Source organism: Clinocottus analis, unplaced genomic scaffold (genome assembly GCF_023055335.1).
Source record: "Clinocottus analis isolate CAN_PGR_092001 unplaced genomic scaffold, fCliAna1.0.p SCAF_16, whole genome shotgun sequence".
Classification (NCBI taxonomy): domain Eukaryota; kingdom Metazoa; phylum Chordata; class Actinopteri; order Perciformes; family Cottidae; genus Clinocottus; species Clinocottus analis.
In genome coordinates, this window is record NW_027175887.1 from 18287118 (window position 1) to 18306310 (window position 19193).

Below are 19193 nucleotides of genomic sequence, written 5' to 3' on the forward strand. Positions count from 1 at the left end.
GTGATGATGATGATGATGAGCAACATGACTGAGTCCCTGGTCTTCATCCTCGGTTCTAACAGAACCAGCAGAACACTCGTGTGATCGATGGTTCTTCTCTCGACAGGAAGTCAGCAGCAACGAACAAGCAAAGGGTTCAAGGCCCCAGAAGGGTTCAAGGCCCCAGAAGGGTTCTAAAAGCATGAACATACTAAACATTTGAGTGACAGAGGCAGAGTCATGATGTCACTTCCTGTTTCAGCCTCTGATCCTCGAGACTACTTTGTACTTCAGCTCCAACTGAAACAAAGTAAAACTACAGCTTATCTTTGTGCGCATAAAGAAAGTACAGCTCCCATGAAGCAGCAGGAGCCTGTGGGCTTCTGGGAAACGGGGTCCGTTAAAGGCAGCTGAAACAACTCTTGAATAAATAGCTCATCTTGTCTTCATTCAGGATCAGACCCGTTTACGTCGTTTGTGTAAACATTTTAACTTTCACTAAATATTCCACTTCAATCTGTACTTGTTGGCGTTTAAAGCCTTTAAAACAATATTTTCACTGAGGAAGTTATATTCACTAAAGAGTTTACTTTAAAACAAAGTAATTTAATCAGATTTATATTTTTAGCGTGGTAGACGCTCAAAGCTTCGTTTCAAAGCTGAAGCTTTGAGCGTGAGATAACAAATGCATTCAAACCTCTGGGGTTTTATATCTTTTCTAAAGCGGTTCTGGCGTTGTGGGCGGAGCTTCATCCGGATGAGTCGATCAACGCAATAATCAGATTATGAAGAGAGGTTTTTGTTACCGATCATTTTTTTTATTTCTCTTAAAAAACCTGGTAAAGAGATTTTATTTGGAGGCTGTTTTGTACATAAACACAAAAGAAACATTTAATGTGACTCGAACGTCTGTTTATGATCTCTAGTCCATCACAGTATCATGTTTCAGTCTCACATCATGGAGACCTGCGGGTCCTTGTTACTTCCTGTCGGTCTGCAGGTCGTTGTTACTTCCTGTCGGTCTGCAGGTCGTTGTTACTTCCTGTCGGTCTGCAGGTCGTTGTTACTTCCTGTCGGTCTGCAGGTCGTTGTTACTTCCTGTCGGTCTGCAGGTCGTTGTTACTTCCTGTCGGTCTGCAGGTCGTTGTTACTTCCTGTCGGTCTGCAGGTCGTTGTTACTTCCTGTCGGTCTGCAGGTCGTTGTTACTTCCTGTCGGTCTGCAGGTCGTTGTTACTTCCTGTCTCGGTCGGGTCAGACGTTCTGAACCCACAGCTTTGTGTTTTCTTACCAAGTTCTTTTCTAGAGAAGTACTTCATGTTTATTTCCTCTGTGGAGAAGTTGTATTTATACGTTTAATAAAAACATAGTATGATGTACTTCTGTGTCGTCTTCTCTTGGTGCTAGAGGAGGATGTGGGCGGAGCTTCTGATGTGGGCGGAGCTTCTGAGCCTCGTGCTCCCATGATGCAACACATGACCTCCCACACGGACAGTGATGTTTAGTTTATAATGTAAAGTTACGCTAAAGTCCTGAGTGCATTCTGATGGCGCTCCATTAAAACACAGCACTGTTCCTTCATCATCATCATCATCACTCCAGTTTATTGTGACGCAAACACAAAGCTGAACATCCTCATGTTTGACAACAACTACAAATAAATAAACTTCAACATGAAGTTCAAAGATGAAACTACACAATTGTGTTTTCAGAGTGCGACGTGTTCAGTAGGAACCGACGAGGCCGGAGCTCAGACAGGAAGTGAGACTGCATTGAGGGACGGACTGAGACCTTATTTGGGCGTAAACATGAAACGTGTAACAACGTCATGACTTGTCGTGTACAAAGAGCTCAGAAGTAGTATCTAAAGGCTTTATTGAAGTATTTAATACCTGTACATGACAGGAGGCGGGCGGCGCCCCCTACAGGTCCATGAACCTCCTACAGGTCCAGGGGCTCCTCGTTGCTCTCCACTGAGCCCAGAGCCGACACGGGCCAGTCCCTCCCCGAGCTGCTGGAGACTGGACAGAGAGGGGTGAGGGGGGTGGTGAGACTCACACACTTCCCACAATGCACTGCTGTGATGTTAGTTCTGACCCTCGAGTCACACAATATCACTACTAAGAGTGCAGAGTGCCGTGTTCTGTTAAACGAGTGTTTTTGTGGATGGAGTCTGGTGAGTGAAGGTAAGAGGCCTCAGTAAACCTGAGGCTGGTCTCTCTGCAACATGCGTACCGTCCCTTTAAGCTCAGGAACATAGAACTGAGTGAGTGAGTGACTCACCTGAGCGGCTGCTCTTGGCGCTGTGTGGGAGATGAACCTCTGGAGTAGCGCCGGGTTTGTGGGGCAGAGAGCTCTTGGCCTTGTCTTTAGTTTTGCCTGCTGGACGAGAGGAACGAGGCAACAACATGTGATTAACACCAACAACAACAACAACAACAACAACATCATCATAACCGTTTAAAATGTTGACAGAATACATTCACCATCTTTGGTAGAGATTGTAATTGTAGGTAGTTTAGTTTCTGTATTTCTGGCTAGTGCGTTCAGGCGCCCCTTGTAAATATGCCCGTCCAGTCCGATGATATCAACCTCCTCCTAACACACACACACACACACACACACACACACACACACACAGAGTCATTGCTTATGCATTGAATATAACAATACAAGGTGGAGGCCCCGCCCCCGGCTCACCTGGGCCCCCTGGTCCTCCAACTGGCTGTGGGTCTTCAGGGTCTGCAGGAAGGAGCGGCGCTGGCCGGCCGAGGTGACGGTGTATCTCCCCCCGCAGCTCCGCGACACGGCCAGGAAGCCGGGGTCACTCGGCCCCTCGGGGAGCCGCTCGCTGCTGAGAGACACGAGGACACAGGAAGTAGATCTAGATCACATGACACCCGACACCTCTCCTCCTGTCGGTTCCTCTCCTGTCCTCTCTCCTCTTTCTCCTCCCTGTCCCTGACTCACTGCTGGATCCCTGTCTGGTTCTGGTTCTGGTCCCCGTGTCTCATGGTCCTCTGCATGCTCTCTATCTGGCTGCACATCACATCGTGGCTCCTCTGCAGCTGCTGCCGCCTCTTGACGGCCGCCTCGTAGCTGAGGCCGGCGGCGGCGGGCTTCAGGCTGAGAGGAAGACTCGTACTGTAGTGTGCCTCTGATCTCAGGGCACACTGTGAGGTAACGCACATTCAAGTTTAGTACTGTACAGTCCACCTGGGACCCCTGGTTCTCTGACTCTCGCACCCCTGGTACTCTGAAATAGTGGACTTTCTCTTATCATCTGGGTACCAGTACAGGTATCAGTACAGATACTGGTACCTGTACTGGTAAAGGTACTGGGACACTATCATGTCGGTTTGAAGGCTGAGACTGTGTGCCTGTCTGAGTGAATGCCGTTGGGGCTCTGGCGCCCCCTGCTGGTGGGCGGAGGCTCTGCGGCTCTCACCTCCTGTAGTGCTGCCTGAACTGCTCCATAGCGTAAACGGTGAACGGCCTGACGGACTTGTGAGGCGCGAGCCCGGCAGAGGACGGCAGCTTCACCGGATGCCTTTCATCACCAGGAACACACGGGAGCAGAGGTTTAGGGACAGGAAGTAAGACCACAGGAAGAGACAACAGGAAGTAAGACCACAGGAAGTAAAACAACGGGAAGTAAGACCACAGGAAGTAAGACCACAGGAAGTAAAACAACGGGAAGTAAGACCACAGGAAGAGTCAACAGGAAGTAAGAAAAAAAAGACACTAGAAGTTTAAACATCCCATAATAAGGAGGCCCGTGGGTGTGAACTCACTGTCCGTGTGCGTGCATGACGACCGGCCGGTCACAGGAGAGGCAGTGAAACCTGTCCACCAGCTGTCTGCAAACACAGAGGAGCGTCACGAGTCCTCGCCGCCCACAAGGACGCGTTTCTACTGGAGCGCCACTTCAAATGGAAACTAACCAGCAGAGACTAAACGTTAAAGATAGAGCAACGTTTGAAAGAAAGAATCTGATCCACAAATCTGACCCGATTAAAATAACGTCTTGATGGAAACTAGCTGTGTAGTGAGAGCGAGAGACCACACACACACACACACACGCACACACACACACACACACACACACACACACACACACACACACAAACACACACACACACACACACACACACACACACACACACACACGCAGCTCTTACTTCCTGATCCCAGCAGCGTCCTCCTGCTCTGGAGCTCTCTGAGCCTTCAGCTTCCGCTGGATGTTCTTCCATCGATCCTCCAGCTGCTTCTTCACCGAGTCCAACTCCATCCTGTTCAACTGAGGGAGGGCACAGGTGTGTGTGAGGTCTCAGGTGTGTGTGTGAGGTCTCAGGTGTTTGAGGGCACAGGTGTGTGTGAGGTCACCTTGTGCTCCATCTCGGTGGACAGCTGGTCGATGACCTTGCTCCAGTCCTGCTCCTGACCCGTCACTCGGCTCAGCAGCTCGTGGAACATCACGTTCAGCTGCTCGGTCACCGAGTCAAACTGCAGACGGCTCACCTTGCTCTCCAGAGCGTTTTTATCTGCTTGCTTCAGGTGTGGAGGGAGACAGGAAGTAAGACCACAGGAAGTAAGACCACAGGAAGTAAGACCACAGGAAGTAAGACCACAGGAAGAGACAATACTCACCATCCCGCTCTCGACCAGATGCTTGTCGGCTTTCTTCTCCTGCAGCTCCTCCGTGGTCTTGAACAGCTCCTGTGTTACACAACACCACACAAACGTGAAGCAGAGAAGAACACAAACGTTCCTCTCGTCTCCTTCAGGACTCAGAGGTCTCACCTCGATGTGGCTCCGCCTCTTCCTGCTGTCGTCCGTCAGGCGTCTGGTGGTTTCATGCAGCGTTTCACACTCGGCCTGAAGCTGCAGGATCGCCGTCTGCACGTCGTGCACTAGCTCCAGGTTCTGAGTCACACACACACACACACACACACACACACACACACACACACACACACACACACACATGCGTCCTCAGGTGATGTCACTCGAGTCGGCTGAAGACTACAAGTTTGAAAGTTCATAAAATAGATTAATCTGTGTGTTTGGAGTTGTAAAGAAGATGACTTCTCTGCTGCCGGCTACGTTAGCCGCTACTAGCATAACACGCCACAACCACCCGTATTGCATAGTGGGTAACGTAGGCACCGGGTTTTGACAGGGCAGGACAACTTTTGGAAAAAAAAACTTCCACAGGGAGTCTGATAACGTAACAGAGGCGTGCTGCTGAACCGGGCAATGCATGCTGGGAAGAGGCCAGCCTGAAGAGGACAAACAGCTGGAGCTAGCAGAGCTATAGAAGCGTCTGGTTTGTGTCCTTGTGGTGGTGAGAGTGGCCGTGTTCCTGACAGAGGGCCAGCTGAAGGTCAGCTGAAGGTCAGCTTGCCTCTGCGTCCGGCCGCCCTGCTCGGCCTGCGCCGGGCGGCGGCAGGCCGCTCACGGTGTCCTGCAGCTGCTCATAGTGCTGGTACAGCTGGCTGAGCTTCCTGCCCGTGGTCACCGGCCCCTCGGCGCCGTCAGCGGGGCTCGGGCCGCCGGCGCTCGGGCCGCCGGCGCTCCCGTCCCGCTCGGCCTCGGACAGCTGAGAGGTCAAGGACTGCATCGAGTCCTCCAGCATGGCCCGCAAGTCGTCCAGCTGGGGTCAGAGGTCAGAGGTTAGACGTGGTGAGAAGCGGCGTTCATGAAGCAGCTGCTGTTTCCTGTTTGAGGTTTCACAGACGGACTTTTCTTTTTACTGAAATGGAAAATAATACATCTCAGCTTTCTGCACTTAAACATCAAAGGGTCATTCATTTCAATATATTTTGTCTACTTGAGGGCAGAAACGAGCTGCAACTAGAAAGCTGAACATACTGGTGACGAACAGGTTCACTGGTTCTTGTCTCTGGACCTCATCAGAAGTGAAACCCCGAACACAAACAGCTCTGCCCTCCCTCCCATCCCCCCCTCACTTCTCCTCCTCCTGACCTGGTCTTGGAGGTTCCTGTCTGAGCTTCCCTCCACACATGAAGCCTGCGTGGCCTTCAGCTGCTTCACGTCCTCCTCCAGCTTCTTCACACACTTCCTGCACATGACGGTGATGAACATGAACGCCCTCAAGAGACTGAAGCGCGGAACCAGAGGACCGGTTCTGGTCTACATTTGGTGGAACGTCCCCGCCCGCTTGTGCTCTGAGGTGCTTGTGAGACCTGTGGTTACCTGAGGTAGGACTCCTCACTCCCTGAGTGGCCCTCCATGTTGAGGTGGGTCAGGCTCACTAACATGTCCTCCGCACTGTCTCGCTTTGGACGACACGTCACACCATCACAACCATCACAACGACTTTGAGAATGTGGCGCTCCTCGTGGGGGCGGGGTCTCTCACCTTGTCTCGGTCGCTCAGCATGCCTTTGATCAGCTCCCTCTGCGTGTCCAGCTGCTCCATCAGGGTGCTGGACGTCTCCCGCGAGCCTGAACGTACAACATCAGGACAGGTCGGGTGTCACGGGTCAGTGGCCCGGCGTGACCATTAACATGCACTGTGATTGGTCAGTGTGGCAGGAAAGAAGCTACGAGAAGCTCTCGCTTCTTGAACTGACTCTGGTCGGCGTAGTGCTCTGTGAGCCGGTCCAGCTGGACCCGGTCCGCCTTCCCTCTCTCCAGCGCGGAGACACGAGCTCCCAGAAGGCCGAGCGTCCTCAGGGCCTCCAGCGTCTCCGAGTAGCGCTCCGGCACGCTGGCAGCCATCAGGCCCAGAGGGAGAATGGGATCCTCCATCGAAACCGGTCCAGAAGCGATCGGCGCTCCAGGAGCTGCCGGCTGGCCGGCGTCCTGCACGAGTCCTGAGACCTCTGAAAGCTCCTGGAAGAAAAACAGAGTCGCTCCAGGACATTTCGGTCTTTGATTAGCTTTTAATTAGCGTTAGTAGCAGGACACCAACTAGCTAGACTAGTCGTTGGGGTCTCACCTGTGTAGTCTAGCTAGTTAGCATTAGCCATTTTCAGCAAACACTAATTTGCTAGACTAGATGTTGGGGTCTCACCTGTGTAATCTAGCTAGTTAGCATTAGCCGTTAGCAGCGAACACTAACTAGCTAGACTGGCTTTGTGGTCTCACCTGGGGCAGGTGTTCTCTGACCAGCGAGGCCTCCATGGCGTCCCAGGTCACGCAGCGACTCAGCTCCTCCGGGTCCAGCTGCCTCTGCACCGCCTCCCTCAGAAACTTCTGTCCGGTGGAAACACAAGAGACCACACGACGCTCAGCGTGACCTTGGAAACAAGGTGGCGGAAACACCGTTTGACAGCGGAGGTCACGTCTCACCACTGCGTGCTCCAGAGCGTCCACACGGTGCCAGCTCTGCTCCACGTCAGAGGCCGCCTCGGCCTGAAGAGTAAACGAGTGAAGTAGATATTATATCTAAAGTAGTATTTTATGAGTAATCTGTGTTAATATCGCTTTCAACGGTCTCACCTGCTGTTGGTGGCAGAGCTCCTTCATCTGCTCCTTCATGTCCTCCATCATCACCACCTTCATTTCCTCCTTCATCTTCTCCTTCATCTCCTCCTTCATCTCCTCCTTCAAATCCTCCTTCAATTCCTCCATCTCCTCCTTCATCTCCTCCTTTATGTCCATCTTCATCTCCTCCTTCATCTCCTCTTTCATCTCCTCCTTTATGTCCATCTTCATCTCCTCCTTTATCTCCATCTTCATCTCCTCCTTTATGTCCATCTTCATCTCCTCCTTTATCTCCATCTTCATCTCCTCATTTGTGCCCATCTTCATCTCCTCATTTGTGCCCATCTTCATCTCCTCATTTGTGCCCATCTTCATCTCCTCATTTGTGCCCATCTTCATCTCCTCATTTGTGCCCATCTTCATCTCCTCATTTGTGCCCATCTTCATCTCCTCATTCATCTCATCCTTCATGTTTCTTGGTTTGTTCAGATCCGGAATGTTCTGCAAACACAACAGACAAACACGTTATTATCAGTAATCTACCATCGAGTTTAAAGTTATGACGACAAACTTATGTAGTGTTGGTTCTAGTGCCCCCTGTGGACTAAAGAGGTAGTGTTGGTTCTAGTGCCCCCTGTGGACTAAAGAGGTAGAGTTGGTTCTGGTGCCCCCTGTGGACTAAAGAGGTAGTGTTGGTTCTAGTGCCCCCTGTGGACTAAAGAGGTAGTGTTGGTTCTAGTGCCCCCTGTGGACTAAAGAGGTAGTGTTGGTTCTAGTGCCCCCTGTGGACTAAAGAGGTAGTGTTGGTTCTAGCGCCCCCTGTGGACTAAAGAGGTAGTGTTGGTTCTAGTGCCCCCTGTGGACTAAAGAGGTAGTGTTGGTTCTAGTGCCCCCTGTGGACTAAAGAGGTAGTGTTGGTTCTAGTGCCCCCTGTGGACTAAAGAGGTAGTGTTGGTTCTAGCGCCCCCTGTGGACTAAAGAGGTAGTGTTGGTTCTAGTGCCCCCTGTGGACTAAAGAGGTAGTGTTGGTTCTAGTGCCCCCTGTGGACTAAAGAGGTAGTGTTGGTTCTGGCAAAGAGGAGGAAGGCCACATGAGACGGGTCAAGCTGTTACACTTCTGTAACCAGGAAATGTTTATTTCAGGGTTTGTTGGCAGAGTAAACGTGAGTGTGTGTGTGTGTGTGTGTGTGTGTGTGTGTGTGTTTGTCAGCCCTGAAACAAAGGACATTCCTGAGCTGTGAGTGTGTAACTTGTGACATGAAGTGATGCATAGCGACCCCACAGAGCTTCATCAGCATCCTGAATGACTAACAGCTGGTTAATCAGCGACGTTCCACCACACAGACCTGTCAATCACCCTGTAGCCCCGCCCCTAAAACCTCCCCATATTATGGTCTGTTTGACTCTAACAGACCATAATGTCCTAAATGAACATCATGCTGTATAGAAGAAGACTAGAAACTAGAGATTGAGACATAAACTCTTGTTTAAAATGTTTACTGAGGGAATACATCAAGAGAGAAGTAGAGTCACTTATATAGACTTCTATACAACCAGAGGAGTCGCCCCCTGGTGGTCAGGAGAGAGAATGCAGCTTTAACACATGAAGCATAGACTTCTATACAACCAGAGGAGTCCCCTCTGGTGGTCAGGAGAGAGAATGCAGCTTCAACACATGAAGCATAGACTTCTATACAACCAGAGGAGTCGCCCCCTGGTGGTCAGGACTCACAGCTGCTGGTTACTCTTCACCTGCGTGCCTCAGTGTGAGCAGTCAGCTGTTACCTGGACCTCACCTCCCTGCAGAGGTCACTCCGGGTCAGCTCGTCGTGGTGAAGTCAGCGGATACGGCGGCTGACCCGGACGTGGCCACAGAGGACATGAATGATTCAGGTGAGCATCACCTGCAGCTATTCTTCCCCTGACAGCTCGTCCTCTCTCCAGGGGACTGATCCCCTGGAGGGGGAGGGGTCAGCGAGGAAGCGCTGACGCCGTCTGGACAAAGACAAACACCCGTTTTTATCCCAAAGCGAAGGAATAATGAGGTCATTCCTTCGCTCCGGGCGTTTGTCTTTTCGGGATAAAAGCCGAGTGGTCGGCGTCCCGATGACAGAAACCTGAACAGAGGTCATGTGACACGTCTCCCATTGTCTCTGGCCTCGTGCGAGACATTTGAACTTTAACGTGTGTGAAGACGCCACAATAGACAATAACAATAGACAACACCTGTTGTGACATCACGGCTGGGGGCGTGGCCTCCAGGTGCAGAGTCACACAACTGAGTACATGTTCAAGGTACTTGTACACAACTTAAGTGTTTCTATTTCCTTGTATTTCATACTTTTCACTTATTTGACATGTATTTATACATATACTGTAGATATATGGAATATTGTGATGTTCATATATCCATATTAAAATGATAAACATGTTTATACTTGTATATACAAATATATAATACATTTGTACACATGCTAATATATTAAATATTTTTGTATAAATTAAGACAAATATATACAAGTATATATTTTAGTTTTTTAAATAATATTTTATAAAATATTTGTATATCTCGATATATCTGAAAATATTTGTATATACATTTGAATATATTAAATATGCATATCTATTTAATACATTGATTATTTACCACTAAATACAGTGCATTATGTTTAAGAAAATGTAAATTATTTAGTAAATAAAGAAAGGAAATTGGGGGCACTGTGACGTCACGGGGTCCGGTGCTCTACCTGCTCCTCTTCGTCCTCGCGGGTCCCGGTGCCGGAGGCTCCTGTCGCGGGATGCTGTGGCTTCTGCCCCCTGTGGGCCGGGTCCCGGTGGCCGGGCCGCGGCTCCTCCTCCCCCCTGATGTCCCCGTCCCTCCTCCAGCGGGTCTCGCGGACGTCCAGCTGCAGCAGTATGACGTGCAGCAGCGCGTGCAGCGCGCTGAAGTTGACCGCGCCCCTCTGAGGCGTCCCGATGGCTAAATTCAACAGGTCGAACACGCCGATCGTCTCCTCCGACATCTTTGTTCGCGACCGTTAGAAGTCAAAACTTTCCCGGTGAGAATAACTTCAGCTCGTGACAGCGCGCTATCCGGCTCCCTCGTGACGACACACCGGACTAAGAGCAGAAATAAATACTTTAAAAGTCACTTCAGTGGTTTCTTCTCGCGGCGCTCGGTGAGACTCGTGCCCGGCATCCCGCGGCTTTAATCTCGGTGTCCGTTGGAGGAATGTGAGTGACAGCTCTGGAGGAAACTAACGGCCACCGCGGCGGCGTCAAACGCACGCGCTCACCGGAAACACAGCGAGACGCCCTTCAAAATAAAACTTAAACGAAGTCGTTTTAAAAATGATCATACTATCCAGTTTTATTGGTGAAATGTAACTAAGCAGCCTACATCGCACGTGTTTGCTTTGTAAGTTGATTGAATGTAATATTATTCTATTCTGTTTTGTATATTTCTTGTATTTTTCTTATTCTATTTATTTCGTATAACTTGTGCATTTTTCCTATTATTCATTTTTTAAAATATTTAATTGCTTACCTTATGTATAAATGCTGCTGTCGCAAAAAAATATTTCCCCTTGTTGGATTAATAAATCTGTACTTAAGTACAAATTTGAGTTCTTTAAACTTTACCGTTTCTTTTTATGACATTTTAAACCACAATTTTTTCAGCTGACAGTTTAAGTTACTTTACAATTTTATTTATTTCCACACAAAGCAAATTTCTAAAAGATTTTACAGCGAAAACGATTAGTCCAAAAATCCTTATCATATTATATCATCTCATGATACAGTAATATAACAGTACAACGGTCACCGTTTAAAATACTAGCGTACTGATTATACTGACACACCTGTGATAAAAGGAACTTTGTACTGAAACAGAGTATTTTTTACTGTGTAGTACTTTTATAAAAGGAAGCACTCTGTCACACTTGTCACTTTTATTTTCTTGTTGTGACCGGATGTAGTATTCAACGTTGTTCCCGCTTGACGTCACTTCCCTCCTCGCGGGCCCACGTTGGGCTGCAGCGTTGCTGGTAACCAGGCAACAAGCGGGAGTCATGCTGCGTTCAGGGAACAATCTTCTAACTATTTTCATGACTTGAGTAAAAGACAGAAAGCAATAAATACGATAATTAAAGTTTGAATACGACTGTTGAAGATTCAGATATTTAAAACTTACTTTAATGTTTTGTTTTCTAAAGTTTGTATTAATATGCAAGTCAAATTAATAAAGATGAAGAGTTAATATATTTACATGTGTTCATGTCATTACACACAGAAGACTGCTTGTGGTTTATCCAGATAAAAGCCCCAAAGCTAATGTTCAAAATAATATTTATTGATAATAAAAACAAGCCAATTGTAACGAGACATTCAAGTATAAAATCAGCTTCGTAAACACGAGCGTTTCCCTTAACATCCGATTGAATCGTGAAACTTCTCACAGAGCGATAAATTACCAGAACGATGTGCTGTGATTCATAACAATAATAATAATAATAATAATAATAATAATAATAATAATGACATCATGATTCATAACGGGTAAACACAAAGAAAGTCAGATATTCCCACGCCGCATGAAAGCCTCACACGGAGATTAAAACTAGAAGAAAGAAGCGAAAAGAGCCAGAGAAACGTCCACAGGTTACAGGTCACGGTGCGTTCACTGACCACGGTGAGGCCTTCAAGGACTCGGCCTCTCGATGGCTTCACGTCCTGCTCTTCTCTGTCAACGAGACGTCTGCTTCAACGCTTCAGAGACGAAAGCCGGGATTAAAATAATCGATCGGCCGCTTGACTGATAAGGAAAATAAAACTGGTTTCTCTAAACCCGATGACATCACCGCCCCCCACCCCCAAGCCTTCATGACATCACCACAGAGTACGCCTCCTCCTATAAATCAGTGTTTCATGTAATATGTTATGTTGTGGTTTGATCTCTGTTCCCTCACACGTTTCCTCCCAGAGCTGACGGACTCCCTTTTGTACTGTTTTACCGCCCGCTGGCAACCCTCCTCCTCCTCCTCTTCCTCCTCCTCCTCTTCCTCTTCCTCTTCCTCCTCCTCCTCCTCTTCCTCCTCCTCCTCCTCTTCCTCCTCCTCCTCCTCTTCCTCTTCCTCCTCCTCTTCCTCTTCCTCCTCTAGATGCTGTCGTAGTCAGACTCCCTCCTGGTGGCCTCGGCCCTCCACTCGGCCAGGAGGAAGGTGACGGTTCCCAGGAAGCCGGTCAGCACGAGGATGAGCAGCTGCCAGTGCAGCAGCAGGTAGTTACTGTAGAAGAAGGCCAGGGCGGCCATGATGGACTGGGAGGAGAACACACACGGTATGAAATATTAAATATTATGACACATTTATTGTAACGTGGCTTTGGAAGGTTGGATGTTTAACTATATTAACATGTCTTCACGTCATAAGGTTTCTTCATTCTGTGCAGCAGTTCTCATTAAAACATTATTTATTTTATTCTCATATAAAAAGTTATTTCTGGCACATTGATAATGTCATAATCTCACAGGACACATTCTACTTTTTTACTCTTAAATTTAATTAAAAAAAAAAAAAATCTGCCGGGGAAAAAAAAAGTGAGAAAGTTCGCGGTGACTTTTGTATGGAAGCCCTTTTCCGCCACAAAAAAAAAGAAATTAGGACAAAAAATAAAATCTACTTTGTTTTTTTCGTTGTCTTTTGCCCCTGCCTTTTTTTTGTTGACTTGAAAAAAGCCAACGAAAAAAGAAAAAAAACAGTTTCCCGTTTCATTCCAGAAGAGAAATGAGAACTTGATTACTGATAACAATCGTCAAAATGACAGTTACAGCCGAAATATAATTGTATCTAATATTTGTACACACAAAGTACTTTGTTGTCCTTCCACTGACCATTTTAAGAACAACTAGCACACATACATGTGTGCAAAGTCCACACATATAATGAATGAATTATTTACTTTAATGTAACCATCAACAGTTCTAATTTTTTATCTTCTTTTATCTTCCTAATTTTTTTAATTTTTTTTCCTATTTTTATTTATTTTTTGGTCCTTATTTTTTTTTTGGATGTGGCGGAAATGGGCTTCCATACCTTTGACCCCCAAAATCTACTCAGTTAATTTCTGAGTCTCAAAGCTCAAAAGAATCTAAACACTTTTACAGTTTGTTTGTCTGTGTGTTACATTACAACACAATCGTACGACACACACACACACACACACACACCTGGATGAACTTGAACACGGCGAAGGCCGGCGCGCTGTTGTCTCTGAACGTGAAGCCGATGATGCTGAGCAGCTGAGTGTTGAAGCAGCTGTCACCCAAACCCAACAGGAAGCTGCAGAGCAGAGCCACGCCCACACTGGGGGGGGGGGGGGGGGTGAGAGGGAGATGAGTGTCCTCTGTCGGGCTCAGCCTGAGAGACAGTAAGGAGATGCGTACCTGGGCGTGATGTAGGCCTGCAGGTGCGTCCCCTCCTCCGGGGCGATGGGGGCGTCGCTGGCGATGTTGAGGAAGATGAGGAAGAAGGCCACGTAGTGCGTGATGAGGCCGAGCAGAACCACCGGGTTCCTGCCGAAGCGCCGGCACCGGTTCAGCATCCCGAACACGCCCCCTCCTGTCGGGACAGGAAGTCAGTCAGGGGCCGCCTAGTGGGCTCCAGCAGTACTACACAAGTACTACACAAGTACTACACAAGTACTACACAAAGGCCCCCTCCTGTTGCGACAGGAAGTCAGCCGCGGTCAGAGGTACACATAGTCCTGTACACAGTACTCCTCAGACTACACAGTGCAGTATACAGGACAGGTGCAGCAGCAGAAGGCGGGGCTTAACCGAAGGAGGCGGGGCTTAGCAGCGGGAGGCGGGACTTAACCTAAAATCTCTCCGATGCCGATGAAGATCCCTGAGATGCCGATCAGACTCTTGGCGTCGTGGCCGAAGCTCGTCATGGCGCCGATGCACGTCCCGTACACGCCGCTGTAGAAGGTGAGCTCCAGACCTGAGGAGACGCACAGGTGAGTCCACACACGCACACACACACACACACACACGCACACACGCACACACACACACACACACACACACACACACACACACACACACACACACACACACACACCTGTCCCAGCCCCTCACCTGTGTACCCGATGGAGACGCTCAGCAGCAGCATCTCCTTGGTGGTGAACATCTTACACGCCTTCACTGCAAAACACAAGGAGGACGTGAAGGTCAGGGGGCGTCGCCCTGAAGGTCACAGCTGAGGTCATTCTGGAGGAAACTCACCAAAAGCTTCCAGAGCCTGAGACCAGAGGCTCGGACGAGAGGCGCTGGAGAAGAAAGAGGAGGAAGAGGACGATATGAGGCGGATAAAAGAATGTTTAAATAAAAGTGATTGAACACCGACATCAGCATCGTTCCAGAAGAGAAGAATATCAACAACTATCCCTCATCAATAATCACATTTATCCTGGTGATTATAAACATGGAGTAGCGGTCTGAGGACTCACCTGGATGAGGACTACCTGCCTGCAGACTCACCTGGATAAGGAGCAGCTGTCGGTGGACTCGGCCTGCAGCAGCGCCTCGGCCCCCTCAGGGGGAGCCGGCTCCGGGTCCGGCTGGCGGATCAGGAAGAAGAGGAAGCAGCCCACCAGGCTGATGACAGTGAGCGAGATGAAGACCGTCTGCCGGTCCTTGTCTGGGGACAGAGTGAGTCAGAGCGAGAACAGGAAGTGAACTCTGGAAAGAGAGATGCGACCATGTGACCCTTTGACCCCATGACCTCGTGACCCCGTGACCCGCCCTACCGGTGATGTGGGCGTGTCCGTGCCAGGCGACGTAGATGTAGAGGTTCCCAAAGAACAGGCTGCAGAGAGAAAGGAGAGAAAATGACAAAAAACACTCAAACCAGACCCAGACCCAGGAGCCAGACCCAGGAGCCAGACCCAGGCCCAGACCCAGGAGCCAGAACCAGACCCAGGAGCCCCAGAGGCTCACCTGAACTGCAGCAGCGCCCAGAAGATGCCGCTGTTCCTCCCGATGGAGCTGTCGGTGGAGTTGATGGCCAGCACGTTGCCCTGAGCCGTCCACAGCACTGAGACACAAGCAGGGTTCAGACACTCGCTGACCAAGTCAGGACTTTTCCATGACTTCAAACCAGATTGTCAGACTTTTCATGAATTTTCACAAAATATTTATGAGTTTTTAAAACATTGTTATGAATTTACAAAAACAATTCAAAAAAATTTTTTCATGAATTTTCACAAAATTTTCACATTTTTTTTTTAGAATTTGCACAAAAAAAAATTACAATTGTTTTATATTTTCATAATTTTTTACAAAAATTTCATGATTTTTTTACAAAAATTTCATGATTTTTTTACAAAAATTTCATGACTTTTAACCAAATGTCCATGAGCAAACGTTGTGTAAAATATGTGTGTAAACAGTAAAAAGTGATGAAATGTAGTATTTAAACCAGTGGTTTTCAAACTGTGGGGTGCGACCCTCTAGTGGGGCGTGGAGGTATTGCAGGTCGGGCGTGGGGAGGTGCACATTCTTAAAAAAATAAAAAACATTTTTATTTTTTTTGAATCCTTTATTAATCCCACAGTGGGGGATTATTCTCTGCATGTCACCATCCTAAGTACTGAAGCAGCTTTGTGCTGCAGTGAAGATCTGGGGCTTCAGTGCCTTGCTCAAGGACACTTCAACATGAAACTATGGGGAGAAAACAGGAATCCAACATGGGGGCGGAGCTAGCTGCATTCACAACAAAGGGGAGGAGTCAGAGGAAGTCTCCTTACCTGCCGCTCCGATTCCAACCAGCACCGAGGCGGTGTAGAAGCTCCAGGTGTACGGGTAGATGAACATGGCGATGTAGCCGCTGTGGGGGGGCAGAGGGTTCAGAAGGCTGGATGCTGAGTCACTAGAAACATTGGGGCGGGGCAGGGGGCGGGGCAGGGGGCGGGGCTCACCTGTACAGAAGCCCGCTGAAGAACATGGAGAGCTGCGGCCCGATCACAGTCACCACGGAGGGGGCGATCATGTTGGAGGCCGAGAAGACCCCGTAGATGATGGCCATGCTGAGGGGACAGGAGCGCAGTCAGACAGGAGAGACCTCACGGGCTGGAACACTGCTCCCTCAGATTATATTAGGATTTCATTAGGATTCCAGCATGCGACAGATTACATTATTAGGATACAGACCTCGTGTATCCGCTCCCGTGGAACTCTGTGTTGTTGAAGCTCTTGAGAACCGTTTGCTAGAGAGAAGAAGAAGAAGAAGAGAGGCGTTCAGGGACTGACGTCTCCTAAGATGTGGAACGCTCGTCAGAGAACAAGCCAACACACCTCGATGTTTCCACATGTCTGAAAGGCCGTGAACATGAACATGAAGCCGAAGCCCAGGATGACGATGTTCAGCAGCTTCTTCCCCTCGGGACCCATTCTGCTCCGTGTTAGAAAACTCCTTGAGGAAGTGAACGCAACACAAGAAATCTGAGGAGAGAAGAGAAGTAGAAATCAGTGCAACGCTTCTCTTTATAAAAACGTTGTTTAATCACAAACACATGAACACTTAAGGTCATCAACGCTTTCTGACATTTGATCAAATAAGTAAAGTTAGATTTTAAAGAAGCGTTTTTTTTTTTTATTGAATGCCGATTCACAAAGTGGATCGTTTGGATCACAATAACATATAAATATAAGCCATATCCCGCATTGTGTCTGACTACAAGCACAGTAGCGTTTCATTTGCAGTGTTTTTCAAAGGGAGTTCGTCTTGATGGACTCAGAGGAGTCTTCAACTCACCGGACTCCTCGGCTCCCGTCGGGCTCGTTGTGCGGCTCAGAGTGTTTTCACAAACATAGTCGGCCTTTTCCGGAAGTCCCGACACAATCAGCTGTTCGTGTTCTTCCTAAAATTAACTTCAACGTGTCGGTTCCCTTCGTGGTAAAAACAGATCCTCTGGAACAACTTCCACGGCTCCCGGTAAACAGGACTTGCCTGAAACTAGAAAGGGCGGTCATGTGACTGAGTCAGCTGACTGAGTGCAGAGAAGCTACACCAGCCAGTTGTGCTGGTTTATTCACGGAAAAATAGATTCCACTTCAGGTCAATGGTTTATTAAGTTATCGTTATGAATCAGACATCAGGTAATTGATTTTGAACCGCCCGTGATTTAAAACCGGATTAAAATACTTAATACATTATTGTTTTTAAAAACGCGTTCATTTGGGTAACCGGAAGCAGCTACAGCTCACGTGAATAAAACTACTTCCGGTTATTTTTTATAAATACACGTTATGAGTAAAGCATATATGTAATTCCTTTTAAACCAACCGTGATTTATAAACATAATAAAACAAGTAATATCTTTTTGTTTTAAAAAGCAAGGAGAAGTTTCTCATTTTGGAGGTAACGGCTGCAGCTCGCGATCGAGTAAAGCGACTTCCGGTTATTTTGTATAACCGGCTCGTTCGTTATTAACAGGAAGTTACAGAATAAAATACTTCTTGTTAGTTCCGATATGTAGTCCATTTTTAGTTTACAGATGACGTTTGGATTAATTTATATGTGATTATAAATATATATTCATGTAGAAATGTGTGTATAGTTGCATCCTTTGTTGTTTTTATGTCTGCCTGTGAAAACATTACTACTGGTTTCGACGTGTTGTAGAAATACGATTTTTGGATTATAAACCACACACAATATGTTTTTACATTAAACCTGAGACTCATCATCAACAATAGAGCGTTAATTATTACAACTACACATAAATAAGATTTTTTTTACAACACGTGGTGTTTGCTGTCAGATCTAGGAGCTCAGCTCCAATCAGCTCTCTGATGTGGCGACAGTAGGCGTTTCCCATCATGCACTGGGCCAGTCAGGTGGTGGAGAGCTGCTGCAGCGCCTGCCTCTGAAATCTACGGCTGCCTCGCTCTGGTGAGATATTAAATATTATATATTTATATAGATATTTAAATGAATAATATCTTTTTGTTTTAAAAAAAAGCATGTAGAAGTTTCTCATTTTGAAGGCTCACGAGGGAGTAAAACTACTTCCTGTAAAACCACATATGAAACATATGAAAGTCAAACGTTTTACATTGGTAAGGTTTTGTAGAAAATTATAGTGGAATATTTTTGAAATGTTTTACTGAAGTAAAGGATATTTTTTAAATATATATTTTTGTGTTAAAAAAAAGTGCAATATTCAGCCACAAGGGGAAAAACATGCTACACCGTAAAATCACACTTTAAATCAGTGTTTGATGCAATATCTTATGTTGTGGTTTAATCTCTGGAGTCTGAACAGCAGCTGCTGTGTCGCCGGACCAGAAGACCAGTCAGGTCTAAAGCATTCCCTTTTTACTGTTTTACCGCCGCTGTCAACGCTCGCCGTGACCTGCTGGTGACACACTGCAGTCTGCCAGAAAAGGAGCGGAGTCAGGGACTTGTTTGATGAATCCCCGCTGGGCGCTATAATGCGTATAAAGGGGCGTGTCGCCCGGCGAGGCTCAGTGATGCGTTATAATGGTTGGGTTTGGTGGTGAATGTAGAATCTCTTTCAGCTGCTCTTCATCAAGACCTTTTAAAATGTCCTCTTCATCCTCACGCCTCTGCACATCCAGAATATTCAGATTGATTTTAAATGTTGGAGCAGAACAAGTGTTTGGTTCTACGATGTGAAACACAGAGTCTCCTTCTCCTCCTCATCCCCCCCCTCCTCCTCCTCCTCCCCCCCCT

General features: G+C 47.6%; 2 protein-coding genes across 4 annotated transcripts; both read right to left on the minus strand.

Moving 5' to 3' along the window:
* Positions 1 to 1558: 1558 nt before the first annotated feature.
* Positions 1559 to 10703, minus strand: LOC137786271 (glutamine-rich protein 2-like). Of its 3 annotated transcripts, none has more exons than XM_068578033.1 (18): positions 10179 to 10703; positions 7447 to 7932; positions 7297 to 7359; positions 7093 to 7200; positions 6576 to 6837; positions 6362 to 6447; positions 4781 to 4903; positions 4628 to 4696; positions 4364 to 4528; positions 4159 to 4277; positions 3772 to 3837; positions 3426 to 3527; positions 2948 to 3103; positions 2678 to 2828; positions 2464 to 2575; positions 2261 to 2359; positions 1870 to 1998; positions 1559 to 1768 (listed from the first exon to the last, which is right to left on the minus strand). In XM_068578033.1, the coding sequence occupies exons 1-17, from the start codon at positions 10452 to 10454 to the stop codon at positions 1919 to 1921; spliced, it is 2523 nt and encodes an 840-aa protein (XP_068434134.1). In that variant the 5' UTR covers positions 10455 to 10703; the 3' UTR covers positions 1559 to 1768; positions 1870 to 1918. The 3 variants fall into 3 exon arrangements, with proteins under 3 accessions (XP_068434134.1, XP_068434133.1, XP_068434132.1); XM_068578032.1 differs by having other exon boundaries at positions 2261 to 2356; positions 2678 to 2831; XM_068578031.1 differs by having other exon boundaries at positions 2678 to 2831.
* A 1886-nt stretch (positions 10704 to 12589) lies between these two features.
* LOC137786278 (UNC93-like protein MFSD11) lies at positions 12590 to 19152 on the minus strand. The gene is made up of 15 exons (XM_068578041.1): positions 18237 to 19152; positions 17250 to 17450; positions 16790 to 16936; positions 16646 to 16701; positions 16414 to 16521; positions 16243 to 16322; positions 15434 to 15530; positions 15244 to 15302; positions 14975 to 15134; positions 14720 to 14763; positions 14573 to 14638; positions 14310 to 14435; positions 13877 to 14051; positions 13661 to 13796; positions 12590 to 12751 (listed from the first exon to the last, which is right to left on the minus strand). The coding sequence occupies exons 3-15, from the start codon at positions 16883 to 16885 to the stop codon at positions 12590 to 12592; spliced, it is 1365 nt and encodes a 454-aa protein (XP_068434142.1). The 5' UTR covers positions 16886 to 16936; positions 17250 to 17450; positions 18237 to 19152.
* Positions 19153 to 19193: the final 41 nt, after the last annotated feature.

Coding starts and splice junctions, on each gene's coding strand:
- LOC137786271 (XM_068578031.1), bottom strand. CDS start 10,454: ATGTCGGAGGAGACGATCGGCGTGTTCGACCTGTTGAATTTAGCCATC. Junction 7,360..7,446: donor AGCTCTGCCACCAACAGCAG/GTGAGACCGTTG, acceptor TTTACTCTTCAG/GCCGAGGCGGCCTCTGACGT. Junction 4,278..4,363: donor CCACCGAGATGGAGCACAAG/GTGACCTCACAC, acceptor GCCCTCCCTCAG/TTGAACAGGATGGAGTTGGA.
- LOC137786278 (XM_068578041.1), bottom strand. CDS start 16,885: ATGGGTCCCGAGGGGAAGAAGCTGCTGAACATCGTCATCCTGGGCTTC. Junction 16,522..16,645: donor CACGGGAGCGGATACACGAG/GTCTGTATCCTA, acceptor CTGTCCCCTCAG/CATGGCCATCATCTACGGGG. Junction 14,052..14,309: donor CGGCATCGGAGAGATTTTAG/GTTAAGTCCCGC, acceptor CTGTCCCGACAG/GAGGGGGCGTGTTCGGGATG.